The sequence below is a fragment of the Mobula birostris genome, chromosome 1 (genome assembly GCF_030028105.1).
Source record: "Mobula birostris isolate sMobBir1 chromosome 1, sMobBir1.hap1, whole genome shotgun sequence".
Classification (NCBI taxonomy): domain Eukaryota; kingdom Metazoa; phylum Chordata; class Chondrichthyes; order Myliobatiformes; family Myliobatidae; genus Mobula; species Mobula birostris.
The window spans coordinates 250,088,707-250,111,347 of record NC_092370.1 but is presented as its reverse complement, the minus strand read 5'-3'; the positions used below and the strand labels follow the sequence as shown (position 1 = coordinate 250,111,347).

General features: G+C 40.3%; 1 protein-coding gene across 3 annotated transcripts in view; it reads left to right on the top strand.

The window, feature by feature from the left end:
* The window catches only part of ppp4r4 (protein phosphatase 4, regulatory subunit 4), a 267,838-nt gene that overhangs the window by 220,962 nt on the left and 24,235 nt on the right, over positions 1-22,641 (top strand). For 2 of the 3 annotated variants that reach the window (XM_072274558.1, XM_072274552.1), the window contains exons 19-23: positions 104-178; positions 7,719-7,770; positions 12,077-12,182; positions 12,945-13,009; positions 13,478-13,610. In XM_072274558.1, coding sequence (XP_072130659.1) covers positions 104-178; positions 7,719-7,770; positions 12,077-12,182; positions 12,945-13,009; positions 13,478-13,610 — 431 coding nt within the window. Of the gene's footprint in view, positions 1-103; positions 179-7,718; positions 7,771-12,076; positions 12,183-12,944; positions 13,010-13,477; positions 13,611-15,503; positions 17,832-22,641 lie in introns of those variants that run through there. The other variant, XM_072274564.1, reaches the window with a different exon arrangement.

The following is a 22,641-nucleotide window of genomic DNA, read 5'->3' as shown; positions in this document are numbered from 1 at the left end:
TAAGTTAAAAATTTTACAACAGCTTTGTTATGAAATAGTTTATTCTTTAAAAATTGCACAATGCACTTGCAAGGCAAACAAAATATGATATTTTCTCTCCAAGTTTCCAAAAAGGTTACAAGAGGAAGACTTGCTTGATCACAAAAAGGAAAAGGAAGAACATTTACTGTTGGAAATGGTAATATTGGTGTTTATCCTGAAACATTTACGGTATACATTTTGAAAGAGAGATTACATTGAGTTTTATGCTCATCATCATCATTACTATGTCTCGTGTCATGTTGTATGACGTGGGTGATCATGGTCTTTCCATGACCATGATTGTTCTTGGCAAATTTTTCTACAGAATTAGTTTGCTATTGCCTCTCTGGGCAGTGTCTTTACAAGATGGGTAACCCCAGCCATTATCAATACTCTTTAGAGATTGTCAGCCTGGCATCAGTGGTCATATAACCAGGACTTGTGATATGCACCAGCTGCTCATACAATCATCTACCACCCGCTCCCATGGCTTCACGTTACCCTGATCGGTGGGGGTGTGGGGGCTCTAAGCGGGTGCTACACCTTGCTTCAGGGTGACCTGCAGGCTAGTGGAGGGAAAGAATGCCTTACATCTCCTATGGTAGAGACTACCTCCAAACTGCACCGCATTTTTTAATGCTAACTACAGATGTCTCTGCTTATTCTCATTATATAAAAGTTAATGTGACCTGCTATTAATATGTAATTGGCTTACAATTACATTAAAGTGATTCTATTTCTATTATAAGACCGTAAGGCAAAAGACCTAGGAGAAGAATTAGGCCATTTGGCCCATCAAGTTTGCTCCGCCATTCAATCATGACTGATCCTTTATCTTCTCCTCAGACCCACTCTCTGGCCTTCTCCCCATAATCTTTGACGCTGTGGCCAATCAAGAACCCATCAATCTCCACTTTAACTACACTCAATGACCTGGCCTCCATGGCTGCCACAAATTCATCATCCTCTGGCTAAAGAAATTTCTCTATATCTCTATTTTAAATGGATGCCCCTCTATTCTGAGGCTGCGCCCTTTTGTCTTAGACACTCCCACCATAGGAAAAATTCTTTCCACATCTACTCTGTCTAGGCCTTTCAACATTCGAAAAGTCTCAAGAGATTTCCCCCTCATCCTTCTAAATTCCAGCAAGTACAGGCCCAACTTCTCTGGAAATATCCTGCTTGCATATACCCTATCTATACCCATCATCTCTTTGTATAGCTTTATCAAATCTTCCCTTAATCTTCTACACTTTAGGGCAGGTGTTTCTAAACGTTTTTATGTTACAGACCACTACCATTAATCGAGGGGCCTGTGGACCCAAGGTTGGGAACCCCTACTCTGAGAAACAAAGTCCTAACCTATTCAACCTTCCTCTGTAACTCAGGTCCCCGAGTCCTGGCAGCATCCTGACTTCCCACTCGTCCTTCTCATTTCCCGTGAGTACAGGACCCGAGCCATCAAATGTTCTTCATATGATAACCCTTTCTTTCCTGGAATCATTCTTGTGAACCTCCTCTGGCCCCTCTCCAATGCCAGCGTATCTTTTCTTAGATTTGGAGCCCAAAACTGTTCACAATACTCAAGATGAGTCTCACCAGTGTCTTATAAAGCCTCAGCATTACATTCCTGCTCTTATATTCTAGAGCTGTTGAAATGAATGCTAACATGGCATTTACCTAACTCACCACAGAATGAACCTGCAAGTTAACCTTTAGGGTGTTCTGCATAAGGTCTGCCAAGTCACTTTGCATCTTAGATTTTTGGATTTTCTTCCCATTTAGAAAATAGTCTGCACATTTATTTCTTCTACTAAAGTGCAGAACCATGCAGTTTCTAATATTGTATTTCATTTGCCACTCTCTTGCCCGTTCTCCTAATCTGACTAAATCCTTCTTCAGCCTTTCTGTTTCCTCAAAACTACCTGCCCCTCCACCAATCTTCGTCTCATCTGCAAACCTGGCAACAAAGCCATCTATTTCATCATCTAAATCATAGATCTGCAGCATAAAAATAAATTGTCCCAAGCATGCAGAACACCACTAGTTAGTAGCAGTCACCAGAAAAGGATCCTTTTATTCCCACCCACTACCAATCAGCCAATGCTCTTACACGTTCCTGTAATACCATGGGCTCTTAACTTGATAATGAGCCTCGTGTGTGGCACCTTGACAAAGACCTTCTGAAAATCGAAATATGTAATATTCACTACATCCCCGCTATCTATCCACCTTGTAATCAACTCAAAGAATTCCAACAGGTTCATCAGGCAAGATTTTCCCTGAAGGAAACCATTCTGACTTTGTCTTATCTTGTCCTCTGTCACTAAGTACTCCATAACCTCATCCTTTACAATTGACGCCAACATCTTCCCAACCACTGAGGTCAGGATAACTGGTCTATAATTTCCTTTCTGCTTCCTCCCTTCTTTCTTAAACAGTGGTGTGACATTTGCAATTTTCCAGTCCTCCAGAACCATGCCAGAGTCTAATGATTCTTGAAAGATCATTGCTAATGCCTCCATAATCTCTACCGATACCTCTTTCAGAACCCTAATGTGCAGTTCATCTGGTCCGGTTGACTTATGCACCTTTAGGTCTTTCAGATTTTTTGAGAACTTTCTCCCTTGTAATAGTCTCCCTGGTTCACATCTTTATTGTTATGCTGTAGGCATCTCATTTAGCACCTCTGTAAGAGCTATTTGTTCTGCTTTCAGCCTCTTTGGGTTATTGTTGAAGATAAAGGATGATGTGGAATGTGTGCCACCGAATTAGCGGGAGGTTTTTCTTGGTGAGGGACAATAAGGTTGGTCTTGGGCTCCTGTTCGAAACGAGATGAAGAGAGAAGACACTAGGGAGAACTGGTCGTAGCATACAATCTGGCGGGAGACCAGTTTGTTCGAGGTGGATTGTGAGCGACGTTTGGAAGGTGGTGTGTGTTTTCACGTTGACCGAGGGCCCAGTGCATGAGTAACAGAAAAGTTCAAGATGAGCTCCAACTTGAGCTGGCATTTATATCTCACACGTTTGGCAGGGCTGGAGATTGTTTTCCCTAGACTTATGCAGCTGAGGAAACCAGAATGTTTCATAGTAAATACACTCACTTATCTTTCCTCACACCTTTCAATACCTAGCACACTGCTAGTGCCTTCCAAAGTGAAGACTGATGCTAAATACTCATTTAATTCAGGAGCCATCTCCTTGTACCCCGTTATTATTTCTTTGGCCTCATTTGCTAGCGGTCCTGTATCTACTTTCATCTCTCTTTTATTTTTTATATATTTGAAAAAGCTTTTTATATCCACCTTGACATTGTTTGCTAGCTTGCTTTCATATTTCATCTTTTCCCTCCTAATGATACTTTTAGTTGCTTTCTGTACGTTTTTAAAAGCTTCCCAACCCTCTATCTTCCTGCTAATTTTTGCTTTGTTGTATGCCCTCTCTTTTGCTTTAACATTAGCTTTGACTTCCCTTGTTAGCCACAGTTGTATAATTTTGCCATTTGAGTATTTCATGGTTTTAGGAATGCACCTATCCTGCTCCTTACTCATTTTTCCCAGAAACACATGCTAATGCCGCTCTGCTGCCACCCTTGCTAGCAGCTCCTTCCAATTTACTTTGGCCAAACCCTCTATCATTACACTATAATTTCCTTTACTCCACTGAAATACTGCTGAGTCAGACTTTACTTTCTCCCTATCAAATTTCAAGTTGAACTCAATCCTATTGTTATCACTGCCTCCCAAGGATGAAACTCCCTTATCGTCTCAGGTTCATTACATAACACCCAATCCAATATAGCTGATCCTCTAGTAGGCTCAACAGCAAGCTGCTCTACAAACCATCTTGTAGGCATTCAACACATTCACTCTCTTGAGATCCATTAGCAACCTGATTTTCCCAATCTACCTGCATGTTAAAATTTCTCATGACTATCATAACATTGCCTCTTTGACACACCTTTTCTATTTCCTGTTATATTCTGTAGTCCACAACCCTGCTGCTCTTTGTATATAACTGTCACCATGGTCCTTTTACCCTTACAACATGCTGGAGGAACTCAACAGGTCGGGCAGCATCCGTGGAAATGATGAGTTGATGTTTCGAGCCGGAACCCTTCGTCAGGACTGTAGAGGGAAGGGGCAGAGGCCCTATAAAGAAGGTGGGGGGAGGGTGGGAAGGAGAAGGCTGGTAGGTTCCAGGTGAAAAACCAGTAAGGGGAAAGATAAAGGGGTGGGGAAGGAGAAGCAGGGAGGTGATAGGCAGGAATGGTGAAGAAGGAATAGGGGAAAACACAATGGGTAGTAGAAGGAGGCGGAACCATGAGGGAGGTGATAGGCAGCTGGGGGAGGGGGCAGAGTGACATAGGGATAGAGGAAGGGAGGGGGAGGGAATTACCGGAAGTTGGAGAATTCGATATTCATACCAAGGGGCTGGAGGCTACCTGGACGGTATATGAGGTGTTGCTCCTCCAACCTGAGTTTAGCCTATCACCTACCTGCTTCCCCTGCCCTACCCCCTTATCTTTCTCCTTACCGGTTTTTCACCTGGAACCCACCAACTTTCTCCTTCCCACCCTCCCCCCACCTTCCCTCTACAGTCCTGATGAAGGGTTCCGGCCCGAAACGTCGACTGATCGTTTCCACGGATGCTGCCCGACCTGCTGAGTTCCTCCAGCGTGTTGTGAGTGTTGCTTTGATCCCAGCATCTGCAGAGTATTTTGTGTTCCTTTTACCCTTGCAGTTTGTTAACATGGCACAGGTAGCTATCCAGAAATTATTATCCTGAGGTCCTGCTTCTTAGCTTTCTGCTTAGCTGTCTAAATTTTCTTTTCAGGACCTCTCTGCTTTTCCCTCTTATGTCATTGGTACCATTATGCGCTAAGACATCTGGTTGCTCCCCCTTCCCACCAAAATGCTGTGGATGTGACCAGCGATGTCCCTTACTGTGTACCTAGGAGGCAAAATACCATCTGGGTGTCCCATTCATATCCATAGAATCTCCTGTCTGTTCCTCTGACTATTGAGTCGCCTATCACTACCGTTTTCCTCTTCCCCCTCTTTTCTTTCCGGACCACAAACCCGTGCTCAGTGCCAGTAACCTGGTCTCCATGACATTCCCCTGGGCAGTCATCCACCACACAGTATCCATAACGGTATATTTATTATTGAGGGAATGGCTACAGTGTGCTCAGTGCTAACTGCCTATTCACCATCCTACTTCTTCTTCTGACAGACACCCAGCTACCCGCCTCCTGCAACTTAGGGGTGACTACTTCCCTGTAACTCTGATCGATGATCTCCTCACTCTTCCGTGCATGCCAAAGGTCATCCAGTTGCTGCTCCAGGTCCCTAATACGGTCTTCAAGGAGCTGCAGCTGGATGCATTTCATACAGATGTAGTTCCTTGGGACACACAGGGTCTCCCAGGACTCCAATATCCGATGTGAAGAACACACAATGGCCATTTAAACTATAAGTACCCCTAACACAGTAAGAAATAAGGGAAACTTATCAGAAACTTATCCGGACAATTTACCCAGAGCTAATGCTTCTTTCGAGCTGATGACTCCTTTGAGCCAAAGCCTGACACTCCCACTCTCACCATTGGCCCACTCCAACAATGGCCGCTCTGCTTGTCTCCTCTGTACTTTTATTTATTCCTCTCTATGCTGCCCCCACCACTGACTGGGATGCTGGAATGACACCGAACAGCTGCGAGCTCTCCTTTTAAACGAGTACCACTTCCTTCTAGAGGGTTGGGAAGCTTTTAAGAGTACTACCTCTTCTCTGTGCTGCTCTCGCTACTGATTGGGACATTGAAATGATACCGAACACTCGCAAAGCTCTCCTTTTAAACAAGCACTGATATGTATGGAATATTATTTTTTTTATTTGTGAGACTTTTGAGTTGTGTTTTTGAATATTCCAAGGCTTTACAGCCCAATATTTGGGTTAAGTAGAGATTGGTGAACTGGATTGTTTGATTACTTTTGAGGTGAGGGAATAGTTGGGTGAAACATTTTTGCAAAGATATAAAATTATACAGCACAGAAACAGGTTATTTGACCTAACTCATCCTTTCTGATCAAACTGGTCCCATTTGCCTGCATTTGGCTCTTATCTCTCTCAAGCTTTTACATCCATGTGCCTGTTAAAATGTCTTTTAAACATCATATTCAAATCCACCTCTACAGCTTCTTCTTGGCAGCTGGTTCTATATATCCACAACCCTTTGCACTTGTCCAAGTTAAATTTCCATCTGCTAATCCTAGGTCCACTTCCCATTTCATCTAGATCCTGTTGTAATCATAAATAACCACCTCTACTGTCCAATACATGACTAATTTTGGTGTCCTCGCAATGTTCCTAACCAAGTTAATAACTTTGTCATCGAAACAACAATGGGCCTGAGGCATTCCCCTGGTCACAGGCCTCCAACTTGAATGACAACTCTCCACAATCAACCTTCTTCTGTGCCACCAATCCCTGGATCCCAGGCAACCTAACCTTCCAGGCCAACCTAACATAGAAGCTCTTGTTAAAGGCTTGCTGAAGTTTGAATCTTTTGTCAGACTTCTTAATGGTTTTTTTCATAAATTCTGGTTCAATTTTGTTTCAGAATGTTGTTGTTGTTTGCTTCAATTAGTTGCTTGCTTTTATTTTTTCTTGTGCAACAAATGTTGCTGTTTTATTTTTATTCTTTTTTGCTTTAATTTGGTTCTTTCGGGTTTCTTGCTTTGTAGCTACCTGTGAGCAAGCAAATCTCAAGGTTGTATAATTTATACATTCGTTGATAATAAATGAATCTTGAATCTTCTATGCAACACACACAAAATTTAATTTCCTGTAAATGCCTACAAGTAAATAAATCGCAAGGTAGTATTTGGTGACATATATGTACTTTGATAATAAATTTACTTTGAACTTTGAATAGACAACCTATGCTGCCATGCTCTCATCAGTCATTTTAGTTAGCTTTTTATTGATCCCATGACAAAATTATTTTTCCCCTGTGCTTCATATTCTTATTTGCAAAGGTTTTCTGCATCCTGTCCTTGCATTAACAAGGCTCTCTGTTGGTCAGAGTTAACCATGGGTCTTGTGTCGTAGCTGTCTTTGTGATAGGTAAGTCAGGGCAGTGGGAGATATGAAGAGCAAATTGTTGCCTTGCTGCAGGCTCCCCCTCTCCTCACAGCTGATGGATCCAAAAGAAGAGCTGAAACCAGTACAGTTTGGCACCAGCTGTGTTGCAGGAGTTGCCAGTGTCAGTGTTGAACTCAATGTTGGACTGCCTTTGGGACACCAGCTCCAGTTTTTTCCAATGTGGTTTACTCCCGAAGCCTTTCCATGAGTGGGCATAGCAGTAAGGTAGCAGAGGTTTGAAATTAGAGTTTTTCTTCGCCTAGATGAGCTGCCAACCACGTCTGATGAGCCCCATCTGCTCAAAGCTGCTGGTTTTAAGGTGCCAGTAACCTGCTTTTGCCCCTCCTCCTGTCAGTAGAAACGGTTCAGCCGGGCCGAGTAGCTAAGCCACACAAGACTCGGTTGTCAGAGGCTATTTGAGGCGCATGCCATTGGGAGCATTTAATAGCCAGTGGGAGCTTATCTCCAGCAACTGCCCTGGCTATGACAATTTTAAGGGACCTTTGCATTATCATTGCTTAATAAAAAGCAGTCCAATATTTTGCTCAACAGGAAGACATGGAAAAGCGAATAGAAAACAAGGCAGTGAATGAAAAGAAATTAGGTGAGTTTCCTTTTGTTCTCATTTGATAACTGTTAAGCACATAATATTTTCCTGCAATTTAGTTATTTTTGAAAGCAAATTTTATCACTATTTGAATACAAATAAATGACAATTTTCCAAAAGATGTTGTTGATAGTTGTATACAAACTTCACCTCTTTGTGACACCCACCCTATAAAATTAATTGGGGTGACTGTGGAAGTAAACTAAAGCAGGCAGAGTAAATGGAATTCAAAAATTTGCAAATACAGGAAATCTGAAATAAAAGCAGAAAATACTAGAAACGTTCAACATACCAGACAGCATCCCAGCCCCTCCCACTCTGCTCTATCTCAACTTGTCCATACTGCTTGCCACCAACACCTCCCCCAATGATATTGCAAAAAAAAACAACTCTGCTATATCCAAACTGGTAGCATGTGTTAAGCACAAGAGATTCTGCAGATACGAGGAATTCTGCAGATGCTGGAAATTCAAGCAACACACATCAAAGTTGCTGGTGAATGCAGCAGGCCAGGCAGCATTTCTAGGAAGAGGTACAGTCGACGTTTTGGGCCGAGACCCTTCGTTGGGACTAACTGAAGGAAGAGTTAGTAAGGAATTTGAAAGTGGGAGGGGGAGGGGGAGGGGGAGATCCAAAATGATAGGAGAAGACAGGAGGGGGAGGGATGGAGCCAAGAGCTGGACAGGTGATTGGCAAAAGGGATATGAGAGGATCATGGGACAGGAGGTCTGGGGAGAAGGACGGGGAGGGGGGAACCCAGAGGATGGGCAAGGGGTATAGTCAGAGGGACAGAGGGAGAAAAAGGAGAGAGAGAGAGAGAAAGAATGTGTGTATATAAATAAATAACGGATGGGGTACGAGGAGGAGGTGGAGCATTAGAGGAAGTTAGAGAAGTCGATGCTCATGCCATCAGGTTGGAGGCTACCCAGACGGAATATAAGGTGTTGTTCCTCCAACCTGAGTGTGGCTTCATCTTTACAGTAGAGGAGGCCGTGGATGGACATGCAGATGTTGGAAATTCTGAGTAATGCACACAAGATGCTGCAGGATCTCGGCAGGTCAGGCAGCACCTATGGAGATGGATAAACAGTCCAAGTTTCAGACTAAGTCCTGATGAAGGATGTCAGCCTGAAACATTGACTGCTTATTCATTTCCATAGATGCTGCCTAATGTGCTACTCCTCCAGCATTTGTGTGTGTTGCTGTAGATTTCCAGCATCTGCAGACTTTCGCATCATGTTTAGTACTCTTTCTGAGTAAGTGTGACCCAAGAATATAATGTTTTAATCTAATAGAAATGACTGAAGCAGTCAGGATCAAACTTCTTACTTGAATCAATCGTGTGTAAAATGGAATCTATTCCATGGTGTATTTTCCTTAGTAGAATTCCTTTTCTATTCTGCAGCTATTAATTAATATTAAGGAGATTTCAGAGTAATGAATGCACATTTAATGATGCCTTGCTTTCTGAGATGATATTATTGTTCAATGTTAAGTAATACAGACAGCAGAAGGACAAATTTACCATATTGGTTTTCCACTTTACAACTACCCACATTAATAATGAGGCCTCTGTCAGTAAGGATCGACCATGGATGTTGCTCCCTAGCTGCCTAAATACGGAAGCCAGGACAGTATGATGAAGAGACCGGGGGGATGGGACCAGGACAGTATGATGAAGAGTTCAGGGGGTATGGGACCAGGACAGTATGATGAAGAGACCGGGGGGATGGGACCAGGACAGTATGATGAAGAGTTCAGGGGGTATGGGACCAGGACAGTATGATGAAGAGACCAGGGGGATGGGACCAGGACAGTATGATGAAGAGGTCAGGAGGATGGGACCAGGACAGTATGATGAAGAGACCAGGGGGATGGGACCAGGACAGTACGATGAAGAGGTCAGGAGGATGGGACCAGGACAGTATGATGAAGAGGTCAGGAGGATGGGACCAGGACAGTATGATGAAGAGACCAGGGGGATGAGACCAGGACAGTATGATGAAGAGGTCAGGAGGATGGGACCAGGACAGTATGATGAAGAGACCAGGGGGATGGGACCAGGACAGTACGATGAAGAGACCAGGAGGATGGGACCAGGACAGTATGATGAAGAGACCAGGGGGGATGGGACCAGGACAGTATGATGAAGAAACCAGGGGGATGGGACCAGACAGCATGATGAAGAGACCAGGGGGGATGGGACCAGGACAGGATGATGAAGACACCGGGGGGATGGGACCGCACAAGATGATGAAGAGACCAGGAGGATGAGACCAGGACAGTATGATGAAGAGACTGGGGGGATGGGACCAGGACAGGATGATGAAGAGATCAGTGTGGATGGTGTTGAAGAGACCAGGGGATGGGACCAGGAGAGTATGATGAAGAGACCAGGGGATGGGACCAGGAGAGTATGATGAAGAGACTGGGGGGATGGGACCAGGACAGTATGATGAAGAGACCAGGGGAATGGGACCAGACAGTATGATGAAGAGATCAGGGGGATGGGACCATGGTAGTCTGGATTTTAAGAAGGCATCTGACAAGCTGCTACACATAAGGCTGCATAACAAGCTATGAGCCTATGGTATTACAGGAAAGATTCTAGCATGGATAAAACAGAGGCTAATTGGTAGGAGGCAAAGAATAAAGGGAGCCTTTTCTGGTTGGTTGCTGGTAACTAGTGGTGTTCCACAGGGGTCTGTGTTAGGACCGATTTGTTTTAAGTTATATGTCAATGATTTCCATGATGGAATTGATGACATTGTTGCAAAGTCTGCAGCCGTTATGAATATAGGTGGAGGGGAAGGTAGTTTTGAGGAAATAGAGAGGCTACTGAAGGACTTGGACAGATCAGGAGAATGGGCAAAGAAATGGCAGAATGGAATGCAGTGCTGGGATGTACATGGTCATGCAGTTCGATAGAAGAAAGGTTTCTAGCATGGATAAAGCAGTGGCTGATTGGCAGGAGGCAAGGAGTGGGGATAAAGGGAGCCTTTTCTGTCTGTCTGCCCGTGACTAATGGTGTTCCACAGGGATCTGTGTTGAGACCGATTCTTTTTACATTATATGTCAATGATTTGGATGATAGAATTGATCGGTTGATTGCAAGGTTTGCAGTCAACATGAAAATAGGTGAAGGAGCAAGTAGTTTTGAGGAAGTAGAGAGGCTACAGAAGGACTTAGATAGATTAGGAGCATGGGCAAAGAAATGGCAGATGGAATACAGTTCCAGGAAGTCTATGGTCATGCACTTTGGTAAAAGAAATGAAAGGGTTGACTATTTTCTATTTGGAGAGAAAATGCAAAAAAAATGATGTGCAAAGGGACTTGGGAGTCATTGTGCAGGGTTATCTAAATGTTAATTTACAGATTGAGTCAGTGGTCAGGAAGGCAAATGCAATGTTAACATTCATTTCAAGAGGAGTAGAATATAAAAACAATGATGTAATGTTGAGCCTTTATAAATCACTGATGAGGCCTTACTTGGAGTATTGTTAGCAGTTTTGGGCCCTTATCTTAGAAAGGATGTGTTGAAACTGGAGAGGGTTCAAAGAAGGTTCACAGAAATGATTCTAGGATTGAATGGCTTGTCTTATGAAGAGCATTTGATGGCTCTGGGCAACTATATTTTCTGGAATTCAGAAGAATGAGGGGTGACCTTATTGAAACCTATCAATGGTGAAAGGCCCTGATAGAGTAGATGTGGAGAGGAGTCTATGTTATATTGACTGTCCTGTTGTACATACTATTTATTACAAATTATTATAAATTGCACATTGCACATTTAGATGGAGAAGTAACATAAAGATTTTTACTTCTCATGTATATGAAGGATGTAAGTAATAAAGTCATTTCAATTCAATTCAGGATGTTTCCTATGGTGAGAGAGTCTAAGACCAGAGGACACAGTCCCTGAATAGAGGGGCATCCTTTTAGAACAGAGAACAGGAGGAATTTCTTTAACCAGAGGGTGGTGAATCTGTGGAATTCATTGCCACAGGCAGCTGTGGAAGCCAAGTCTTTATGTATATTTAAAGTAGAGGTTGATAGATTCTTGATTGGTCAGGGCATGAAGTGATACGGGATGAAGGCAGGAGATTGGGGCTGAGAGGAAAATTGGATCAGTCATATTGAAATGGCAGAGCAGACTCGATCGACCAAATGGCCTAATTCTGCTCCTATATCTTATGGTCTTATTTCAATTAGCTGTATTTTCAAATATTCTGTGAGCTGTTTCTATTGCTGCCTTATATTTCATCTTCCATTATTAAAATCAAATACTTTTTTTTTAACTTAGTTTCATCTCTTAGCAAGGATGGGAAGAAGAAGAATAAGTTAGCCCGTAGTCGTTCGCTTGGTGCTCGAGTGGCACCTCCGAAGCTAATCTCTGATAAGGCCACAATGTAAGTAAGATGGTAGGAGTAAAATATCTTAAAATTGAGGGAGCTAGAAACCCCAAATCATTCATTCTTTTTGTAATTTTCCATCTTCACATGTCTTATTCAAAGTGATGCTAAGTTCATTTGACAAAAATCTGATCTTTTAACCTTACCAAAATCATCCTTCATCTCCAGAGTAAAAATTCTATTCTACAGGGGGAGAAAAACACAGTTTAATCTTTACTGATGTGAAAATAAATACTTTGAATTCACATTTGCTTCGGAGCCATCAAAATCAATGATAGTTTTATTATAATTTCTGCTAATTGTTTTAGAACTTTAATCAGGTTATTAACACAGTTCTTGGCTTAGCATTCACTCATTGTTGCCATCCGAGATGCCTTACTCTGTTGGTGATATCACCAAATTTAAAAAAACTAATACAATTGCATGCTGCAACTAATACAGGATATAATTGCTGTGTACTCTTTATGCAGATATGCAGCATTGTAATCATTTTAATGTGCACCAGAATTTGCATGTGCATGACTCAAGGTCAAAACGCAGGCATGCATTCCAAAGTATTCTTTTGTGAGCTGATGAATTTAAATGTTAGGCTCACAATTAACTTGTCCGGAGCTTTAATTATACTGTAATAGACCAGAATTTACAGGAATGTCCATTTCATTTTTTTTAGTAAGTTCTGACCCATTTGTATATCTGTTGAATTATTTTTGGCTACTGAAATAAATCTCAATTGCAACATTTGTAACGTTTGTTTTTCAGGAAGTTCACTGCAATATCTAACTCTCAAATTGCTCCAACTGCAAAAAATGCCCTGCTATCATTTGGTAAGAAATCTGCATATGTACAGCATGTTTGAGCAGCATTGTAGCACTCAATGTTACTTACGTACTTAAGCCCATCACCCCTACTAGGGCATAGCCTGCCAGAGTCCTGCGTCCTGGGCCAGTCTTTCACGTTGTCCCAAGTGTAGCCTATCTTCTTGGTATCCTTCCTCTCCCAGGGATGAGGTCTTTGGCGTTTTTGTACTCTGGGTTTTTAATGGAATGGGGTTGCTAGCCCCATACCTAACCCTATTCCTTTCACAGCCGGGTTCGGTGGAGTTGTAACATTCTATATACTATTAAAAAATTGAATATTTTCACATTTTTGTGCCAAAATGACAATAAAAATTTCTGCAAAGATCAAACCTGCAAACAAATTTTATAGATTGCTAAGTTGCATTAATATTGTGTCAAAGAAATAGCCATCAAAGAAACTTATTTAACAATATGTGGTTTTGTGTTTTAATTTAGATTCAACATCTCAGAGTCATTCAACTTCCGCTGGGCTTTCCCATCTGCCATCTTGTTCGCGTTTTTATTCACCTAATTCCAATGAGCAAAAACCAAATGGGAGCAAAGATACCCTTCCAAAAAAGTTTAACTTGTAAGTCTGTGTGTCCAAGTTTGTTACTGTGTTCATAGAGAAACCAATTTCAAAATCAAGATGATGATGCCTGTTTACTCCCTCGAGTAACACACACAAAATACCAGAGGAACTCAGCAGGTTAGAGGAGAGGACTAAATAGTTGACGTTTTGGGTCGAGTCCCTTCATCAGGACTGGAAAGGAAGGGGGAAGAAGCCAAAGTAAGAAGTTGGGGGTGGGGAAGGAGTCCAAGGTCGAAGGTGATAGGTAGAGCCAGGTGTGTAGGGTATGCTTTACCTATGCTGTATACTACATGCATTTTGAACTATATCTTATTAACTTACTTATGGTAACATTTTGGTTTACGTGATGGGTGTGATGTGGGTGAAAGATGGTCTGGATGAACATTGTTTTATTTGGTTGTGTATATGTACAGTCAGATAGCAATAAACATGAAATTAGAGAGGGATAGAGTACGATGTCGGGAGGTGACAGGTGGAACAGGTAAAGGGCTGAAGAAGATGGAATACTCTTTTTCCCCATTTTCCCAAAAGCATCATATCTTCACTGTGGTTCCAGAGCTGCAGTTATTTTGTCTACTCTCATTCTCATAGTAGTTATTCTTTGCACAAGCAAGTGATTGATTGTGTCATTGACTCAGTCATTCTACACTATATCTACATATTTTGTTGTTAAGCAAAGTTTATTATCTGGAAAGGGAATTAAGGCTTTTGTGTTCCCTTACCCTTCACATAGACAGAGTCAAAAATGGGCAGACACAGCTGCAATAGTAGAGCAGAGACCAGTTGCTGGCCAGGAATCAAATTTGGGTTTGATTAAGCCAGGCATTTTTCCATTCCATTTCCTCAGTGCACACCTGCGGCAGAGTATGATTTCCACTCACTTGCATGTCCCAATTTTATTTCTAATTCAGGGTCATTTCACATAGTGAATGTGGTCTTCCAAACTCTGTCAATGAGTTACACTATCATGGGGTCAGAACCAAAGATGATTATCGGACCATCATCACATTTTGTATCTCTTTTTACCTTTTCACCCTGGTATCCTGCTGTTCTCTGAATGCTGATTACCAGTATTTTGAAAGCAACCCACTGTTAAGTATTTTCAAAATCAGATTTAATATTACTGGCATATGTTGTGAACTTCGTTGTTTTGCGGCAGTAGTACAGTGCAATACATAATAATAAAAAACTGTGAATTACAATAAGAAACATATATAAATTAAATAAGTAGCCCCAAAAAGAGAGCAACTAATATTGAGGTATTGTACATGGGCTCATTGTTCATTCAAAAATCTGATGGTGGAGGGGAAGAAGCTGATCCTGAAATGTTGAGTGTGTGTCTTGACACTCCTGCATCTCCTCCTTGAGGATAGCAATGAGAAGGGGGCGTGTACTGGTTGTGAGTGTCCCTAATGATGGATGCTGCCTTTTTGAGGCATCAGGTTTTGAAAATATCCTCAGTGCTGGGGAGGCTAGTGTCATTGATGGAGCTGGCTAAATTTACAACTTTTTGCAACTTATTCCGATCCTGTGTATTGTCCCTCCATACCAGATGGAGATGCATCCAATTAGAATGCTCTCTATGGTCTTGAGCAATTGTATGGACCAATCCGCAGGAAATAATAGGGAGATGAGCTTTATCCATAGTGCATCTCTAGCTGTTTTCCATTCCAACTCTGCTGAATATTCTATTGTGAAATGGAAATCCAAGGTTGGTATCAATATGGATTAATAACATTTTAGCCAATCTATTTATCACCTTGGATACACTGTGATTCCCAGTTTTATGCAGGTATGAAGAAACCCTCATGTGGATAAGAGGGTTTTAATTTCAAGAAAGTATTGAATAAGATACATTGTGTCTTATTAAACATACATTTTTTCTTCAAGGAAAAGCAGAAAATCAAACCCTTAATGGAAGAAATGTTACATTCCATGATCAAACATTTAATGACGTGCATCAGTGACTTCCTTAAAGGCAAGTTTCAGTGACTGTTTGCTGATTTTGCAAGCTGTGAGGAAATAATGTAGTTTTCTGACTGATTTTGAAGAAGATTCATTCCAAATTGAAGGCTGTATTTGTGTCTCTACAGAAGTAACTTATTCTTACTTTATTGTCCATGACTTGCTCTTTGAATATTTTTGTTTATCCTTGTTTACTACACAGTGTTGAAAATTCATTAAAAAGTATTACCTAACTTTCACAACCACCATTATAGATAGGAATAAAGAAATAAAAACAATATATGATTTATGTCTCAATGCTTTGTTTTCAATTTTTCTGTTTGCAAGGCATGTAAAGGGTAAGTGAACATGATGTATCCTCGTGTACTCCCAAACCTGTTAGAAATGTGCATCACAACCAGCCATGGTAATTTCAAATGCCAGAAAACATTTACTGATAAGTGGAAATTTCAACTTCTCCCTTTGAAAAAATTAAAAGGAACCTATATGCAAGTTGAATGATTTCAAATGTGATCCCAAACTAGCTAGTTAGTTCAACTAATAGAGGTTTAATAAACAGATGAGCTATGTAGTAAACTTTCAAGAGCTTAAATTCTCGGCAAATCTTAGTTCACTGTGGAAGTTGCTCCACACAGCTTAATCTGCCTCTCCTTCAGTGATGAATTTGCTAAACTGAGCTTCGCTTCAGGTGAGTAAATTGTGAGTTCAGAGCCTTTTCCAAAGAGGCATGTCTGCCTAATGTATTGATTTTACTTGCTTCTTAAATAGAATGTAGTTAGTCTTGGGGCAAATGAAGAGATTTTTGGAGCAGTCTTTTGGACTCCTGACTAAATAAACCCAGTTTACACACAAAGGAAGTAATGAAAATCTGCTGTGTATAGTATAGGGAAATCACCTTTCAAATAAATAGGTATCAAAAATTGAAAGAGTATTCCTTAAAATATGGAAGGTAGTTTGCTTAAGTTAGTAATGAGATAATTCTGGCACACAATTTATGTGCCCCATTGACTTGTGACTTGTACATTTCTGATCAGAATCTCTGGAGTGGAGGTTATTATTCTGTCTCAGAAGGGTATGCTATTTTTAGCATATCTTGGCAAAGTCTAATGTAATGAATTCACCACACTGGTATTACTGACTCAGTTCAGAAAAATCTGGATTGTATTTCAGCCGACGTACCATTATGGATGCCAACTGAAGATGAGGTAGATCTTCTCCATGGAGCTGAATTTACTTTTGCTAGCACTGGCTGGCAATTGTTGCATCATTTTGCTCTGTTCCTGTTAGTGTGATGAAAATATTAGCGTGTTGCCCTTACTGACAGTGGTTTATCATGCCAGCATTAAGTGACTCATGACTTTTCAGGTAATTCAAGAAACCTGTAAAAGTCATTTTGTGTTGATTTTACAATAGTGCAATTAGTGCTAGCTGTTAAAAACTGAATGTAACAACCTACCTGTAAATGTTAAGTGTTTTTCTTTGTGTTATTCTGAAGGGTAAAAGATGTTTTAATGAAGCTTAGCACACAGTGCAAAAGTTGTCTACACCACATGACATTACGCAAAATATCAGTATTAGCAGTTGTTGGCCTGCGTTACTAATATGGTTCGAGGCACTGTATGTGCATTTCATAAGGTCTGTCTTTTCATGTTGCAACCTGATGACAGTTTGAAATAATATTTGGTAACCAGAGATTTGTAATAAATTTTTAGTATTGAATTTAATTTCTCATTGTAAAATGTATAGGATACAGTATATTTTATTTTTCCCACTAATTTTGAGATCCCAATGTTATTCTGATCTAATATTTGATTCAAAACCCTATTGTACCTTTTTCCATTCTTAAGACTAAGTCAGACTTCTGCAAGATTATCCTATCATTTTGCCATATATTGTAAATAACAGTGTATAATCACAAGAGTTACATTGTAAGCATGTAAAAGAAATGCAGATAGCTTTTCATAAGAAAAGTGAAAACTATTTAAATTTTTATTTTCTTTTGCATGTCATGATATTTAAAGCATATTTTGCATATATTTCTTTCACATGCCTACTGCTACAGGAATATATATAAACAGTGTTATGAAGTCCATGTGCAAACTGGTGTAAATATGGCCTTAATCAGATTGAGCTATGCAGTCCAAAAAATCTGGCTTTATGAAAATCTTTAAATAGGTGTTGTCACCTTCAATTCTGTTACAATTGTATGTTACATATTTTAAAATAAATACTGAACTCCAAATAGAAACTCAACATGCTCTTGTTGTTCATTATTTATGAAACCTGCAAGTAATCACTGCACTTTAATGCATTTTTTTTGTTTCCTCGTGTAACGATAAAGAAATTCTCCACTGTGGTTGACTGTTGAATGATAGCTTCTGATGCTAATTAATGGAAGGAGGGCTGACTAGAATGAAGAGATTGTCAGAATGAGATCTAGAGTTGTCTGACAACTTAAATTAAGCAAATTCGAATAATACGCTATATGGCTATTTGAAACCCCAGTGGTTTTGTATCTGATCCTCATGATCCCTGAATGTGCTGGGGTCCTGTTCCCATGTTTCCTTGAGATTTACTGAGCTTACTGAAATGTACTATTTACTGAGCTTACTGAAATGTACTATTGTGAGCTTACTGAAATGTACTCATGGTGGTGTCTGAAAAGAGGATGCTGTCTAAGTTGCATGCCATCTTGGTCAATGTTTCCCATCCACTACATAATGTACTGGTTGGGCACAGGAGTACATTCAGCCAGAGACTCATTCCACCGAGATGCAGCACAGAGCGTCATAGGAAGTCATTCCTGCCTGTGGCCATACAACTCCTCCCTTGGAGGGTCAGACACCCTGAGCCAATAGGCTGGTCCTGGACTTATTTCATAATTTACTGGCATAAATTAGATACTACTATTTAACTATTTTATGGTTTTATTACTATTTATTATTTATGGTGCAACTGTAACAAAAACCAATTTCCCCTGGGATCAATAAAGTATGACTATGACTATGACAAATAGTGCAGAAATGATCCACAGGGACGTTCTCTGGACTTGAAGACCTGAGTTACTGTAGAAGGAGAGGTTGGCCAGGCTAGGTGTTTATTCCTTGGAATGTAAGCGAATCAGCAGTGACCTTATTCTTCTTCTTAAGCCAATCACCCCCACTTGGGGAATTGTGAGCAGCTTTGGGCCCTTATCTAAGAAAGGATGTACTGGCATTGGAGAGGGTCCAGAGGAGGTTTGTGAGAATGATCCCAGGAATGACAGAGTTAACGTTTGAGAAGCACTTGATGGCTCTGGACCTAAACTCACTGGAGTTTAGAAGAATGAGGCCTAAATGAAATTCATCAGATATTTGAATGTCTAGATTGACTGGATGTGGAGATGATGTTTCCTATAATGGGGAGACTAGGACTAGAGATAACAGCTTCAAAATAGGAGGATTTCCCTTTGGATCAGAGACGAAGAAGAATTTCTTTCACCAGAAGGTGAGGAATTGGTGGAATTCATTGCCACAGACTGCTGTGGAGGCCAAATCATTAGGTATATTTAAAGTGGAGATTGATAGGTTCTTGATTAGTAAGAGTATCAAGATTATGGGGAGAAGGCAGGAGAATGGGGTTGAGGGGGATGATAAATCTGCCATGGAATCGTGGAGTGGACTCGATGGGCTGAATGGCCTAATTTTGCTTCTAGGTCTTATGGTTAATTAGTCAGAAACTGACATTTGAGCTTACTGCCACAGTGCCTACACTAGAAATATTACAAGTCTCCAATCTCTGGATGAAGAATAGATTGTAATTGCAAATGAAAATCAATAACAAATGATCTGTTTGATGTCAATAGGAACTTTATTAGTTGTCCAATCACAAGAGAAAATTTGCAGATGCTGGAAATCCGAGCAACACACACAAAATGCTGGAGGAACTCAGCAGCCCAGGCAGCATCTAGGAAAAGAGTATAGTTGACATTTTGGGCCAAAACCTCAACTATACCCTTTTCCTAGATGCTGCCTGGCCTGCTGAGTTCCTCCAGCAATTTGTGTGTGCTGCGCTTCAGTTGTTGTGTTTACAGTCGTACTCCAACACTAAAATCAAATACCTTGGAATAAATTTATACCTTACATAAGGAAATTTTCTTCAAAATTATTTATTGATTCTCATTCTTTAGACAAATCTACCATATCTTGCAGAGCAACTTGATAAAGACAGTAGCTATATATTGATCCATAAGCACTTTAATAGTGAAGAAATTCTTGCCTATCTGTACAACTTGCAGAGGGTAAGCATTCCAGGCAGTCATTTGGAAGTGTATAACCTCCTACCACTAGGTGAATTGTTGTACTGGCCAGAAAAACAGGAGCAGCAGGAATCCAATTAGCTCCTCAAGCAGCCTGCTCCACAGAATCGATAAGATCCTGGCTGATCCAAATTTAGCCTCATCTTTCCTTAACTCTAAAAAATCTTCAAGCTGATCCAAACGTAGACTCAGCTTCCTGTATCTCTAAAATCATAGATGATCCAGACGTAACCTCAACATTCCTTACCTCTAAAATCATAGCCAAACGTAGCCTTTGCTTCCTTTATCTTTCTTTACTCTGAGTCCCACACCCATAATACATAAACTTTTCAACTTTAGGGAAATGGGTCGTAACTAAAAAAACAGCCAGCATCAATGTGATGAACTCAACTTCAGAGCATAAAATGACATTTGAGAAAAGATGATTTTATTTCAAGTATTAAAAAAATTGTACAACTGTTTTTGATCTTGTAAAAATGTTTGAGACTTTATGTTAATTGGGCTCGAATAAACCAATCCCATTACAACCTAAACTGAAGCCATTCCTATTCAGAACCATTGTATATAATTCTGATTGGCAACTATTCGTTTATACTCATGAACTCTTTACTAGAATTTCATAGAAGTTAGAACACAGAAACAAGCTATTTCAGTTCAATCTAAGAATCCATGCTTTTTTCTCACTAATACCATCATGAAGGAGGTACGAGAGCCTCAGGACTCACCAGGCTCAGAAACAGTTATCACCCCTTATCCATCAGGCTCTTGAACCAGAGGAGATAACTTCACTGAACTTCACTTGCCCCATCATTTAACTTTTCTACCACAAACTGAACCCACCAGAAACTATGGAGTCACTTTTAAAGACTCTTCATTTCATGTTCTCAATATTTATTGCTTTCTTATTATTTGTTTTAAATATATTTTTTCAGCTCAAGCTGGTAAAACCTGAGGTATGGGTATAGGCAAGTACACTCATTTCTCAATTGCTAGGAACTGCCAGACTATTCTAGTGGCTTTTTGAAGATTAGCATAAATATTGCTGTGTAGCCCTAATTGTTTATTGCTATTGAGAAGTGCCTTTGGGATGATATCACTTGTGGAAATTACTATTGAGACAATGTATACCCTGTTCATGTTCCATAGTCCTTCAATTTCCTCTTTTAATTCAGCATATTTCTAGTGTTTTCACTTACTGATTTCTATATGTTATGTATGTTTGGAATGGCTATATCTACTCAATAAGTTCTTTTTGCTTATTTATCTTGTATTATTATATACCCAGATGGGTATTATGGATTGTCCTATCTGTAATTATTATAATATTGTTATTATTATTATTTTCTTCTGTTCTTGCAAATTTGTTGTCTTTTGCATATTGGTTGTTTGTCTGTCCTGTTGGGCGTTGTTTTTCACTGATTTTATTGTGTTTCTTGTATTTACTGTGAATCTCCACAAGAAAATGAATCTCAGGGTTGTTCTGTATATGGTGACATATATGTACTTTGATAATAAATTTACTTGGAACCTTGAATCTAGGCTCTCTTCTCTATAGTAATCCTTTCAGATTCTCCAATATAAACTTAATAAAACTGAATCTGTACTTAAAAGGTAGATAAAGTTAGTAGTAAGTATTAAAGAGATTGCTAAATCTGGATTATTTGGCATTGGATGTTCCATATAACATGCTGTTTGCACAATAAATTTCTATACTTTTATTAGAATGAAAAGGAGACAAACTTCCTTCATGCTTCTGGAAATGTATATCAATAACTTAGAAAATCATGGTGATGTTTTGAGGCAGGATTAATCTGCCATTTTGACAAGGAAAGTTGTAAAAACAATTAGCTTGTCAATGGCAGGGTATCTGATCATGTACTCATGATACACAAACAGAGGAACTCAATGAGTCAGTCTGCATCTGTGGAGGCAATAGGATAGGCATAGAATATAGAACAGTAGAGCACAAGAACAAGGCCTTTGGCCCACAATATTGTGCTGAACCAGATAAATTAGTAATCAAATGGCCAATTGAACCAATCCTCTCTGCCTACACAATGTCCATATCCTTCCATTTTCTTCACATACATGTGTCTATCTAAATGTCTCTTAAAAGTCCCTACTGTGTCTGCCTCTACCACCACTCCAGGCAGCACATTCTAGACACCTACACTCTCTGTGTAAAGAAAACTTGCCCGTCACATCTCCTTTGAAATGGCCCCCTCTCACCTTAAAGGCATGCCCTCTGGTATTAGACATTTGGACTTCGGGAAAAAAAAAGATGCTGTCTGTCTACTCTGTCTGTGCCTCTCGTAGTCTTATTAACCACTATCAGTTCTCCCCTCAGCCTGTGCTGCTCCAGAGAAAACGTCCCAAGCTTGTCCAATATGGGCATGCCCTCTAATCCAGGCAACATCCTGGTAGATGAGTTAGTTAACATTTTGCACAGAAATCTTACATCTTGCTCTAAAGCAGAGTCTTGGCTCAATGTGTTCACTATCACTTTGCTTTACAGATGCTGCTTGATCTTCTGTGTTCCTCCAGCAGATTGGTTTTGCCCCATATTATAATATCTGCAATCTCTTGTGTATGTGTTCATGGTAGTTGAGTAAAACTCTGATTTCACACACTTTACAATGATGCCCAGTGCTAAGTACGGACATAGCTATCAGTGACATCATGGCAAAGGTACGGCACCTCCCATGAACCCATACACAATGAACGTGAAAGATGTGATAGTATTAGAGTCATAGAAAAGTACAGCAC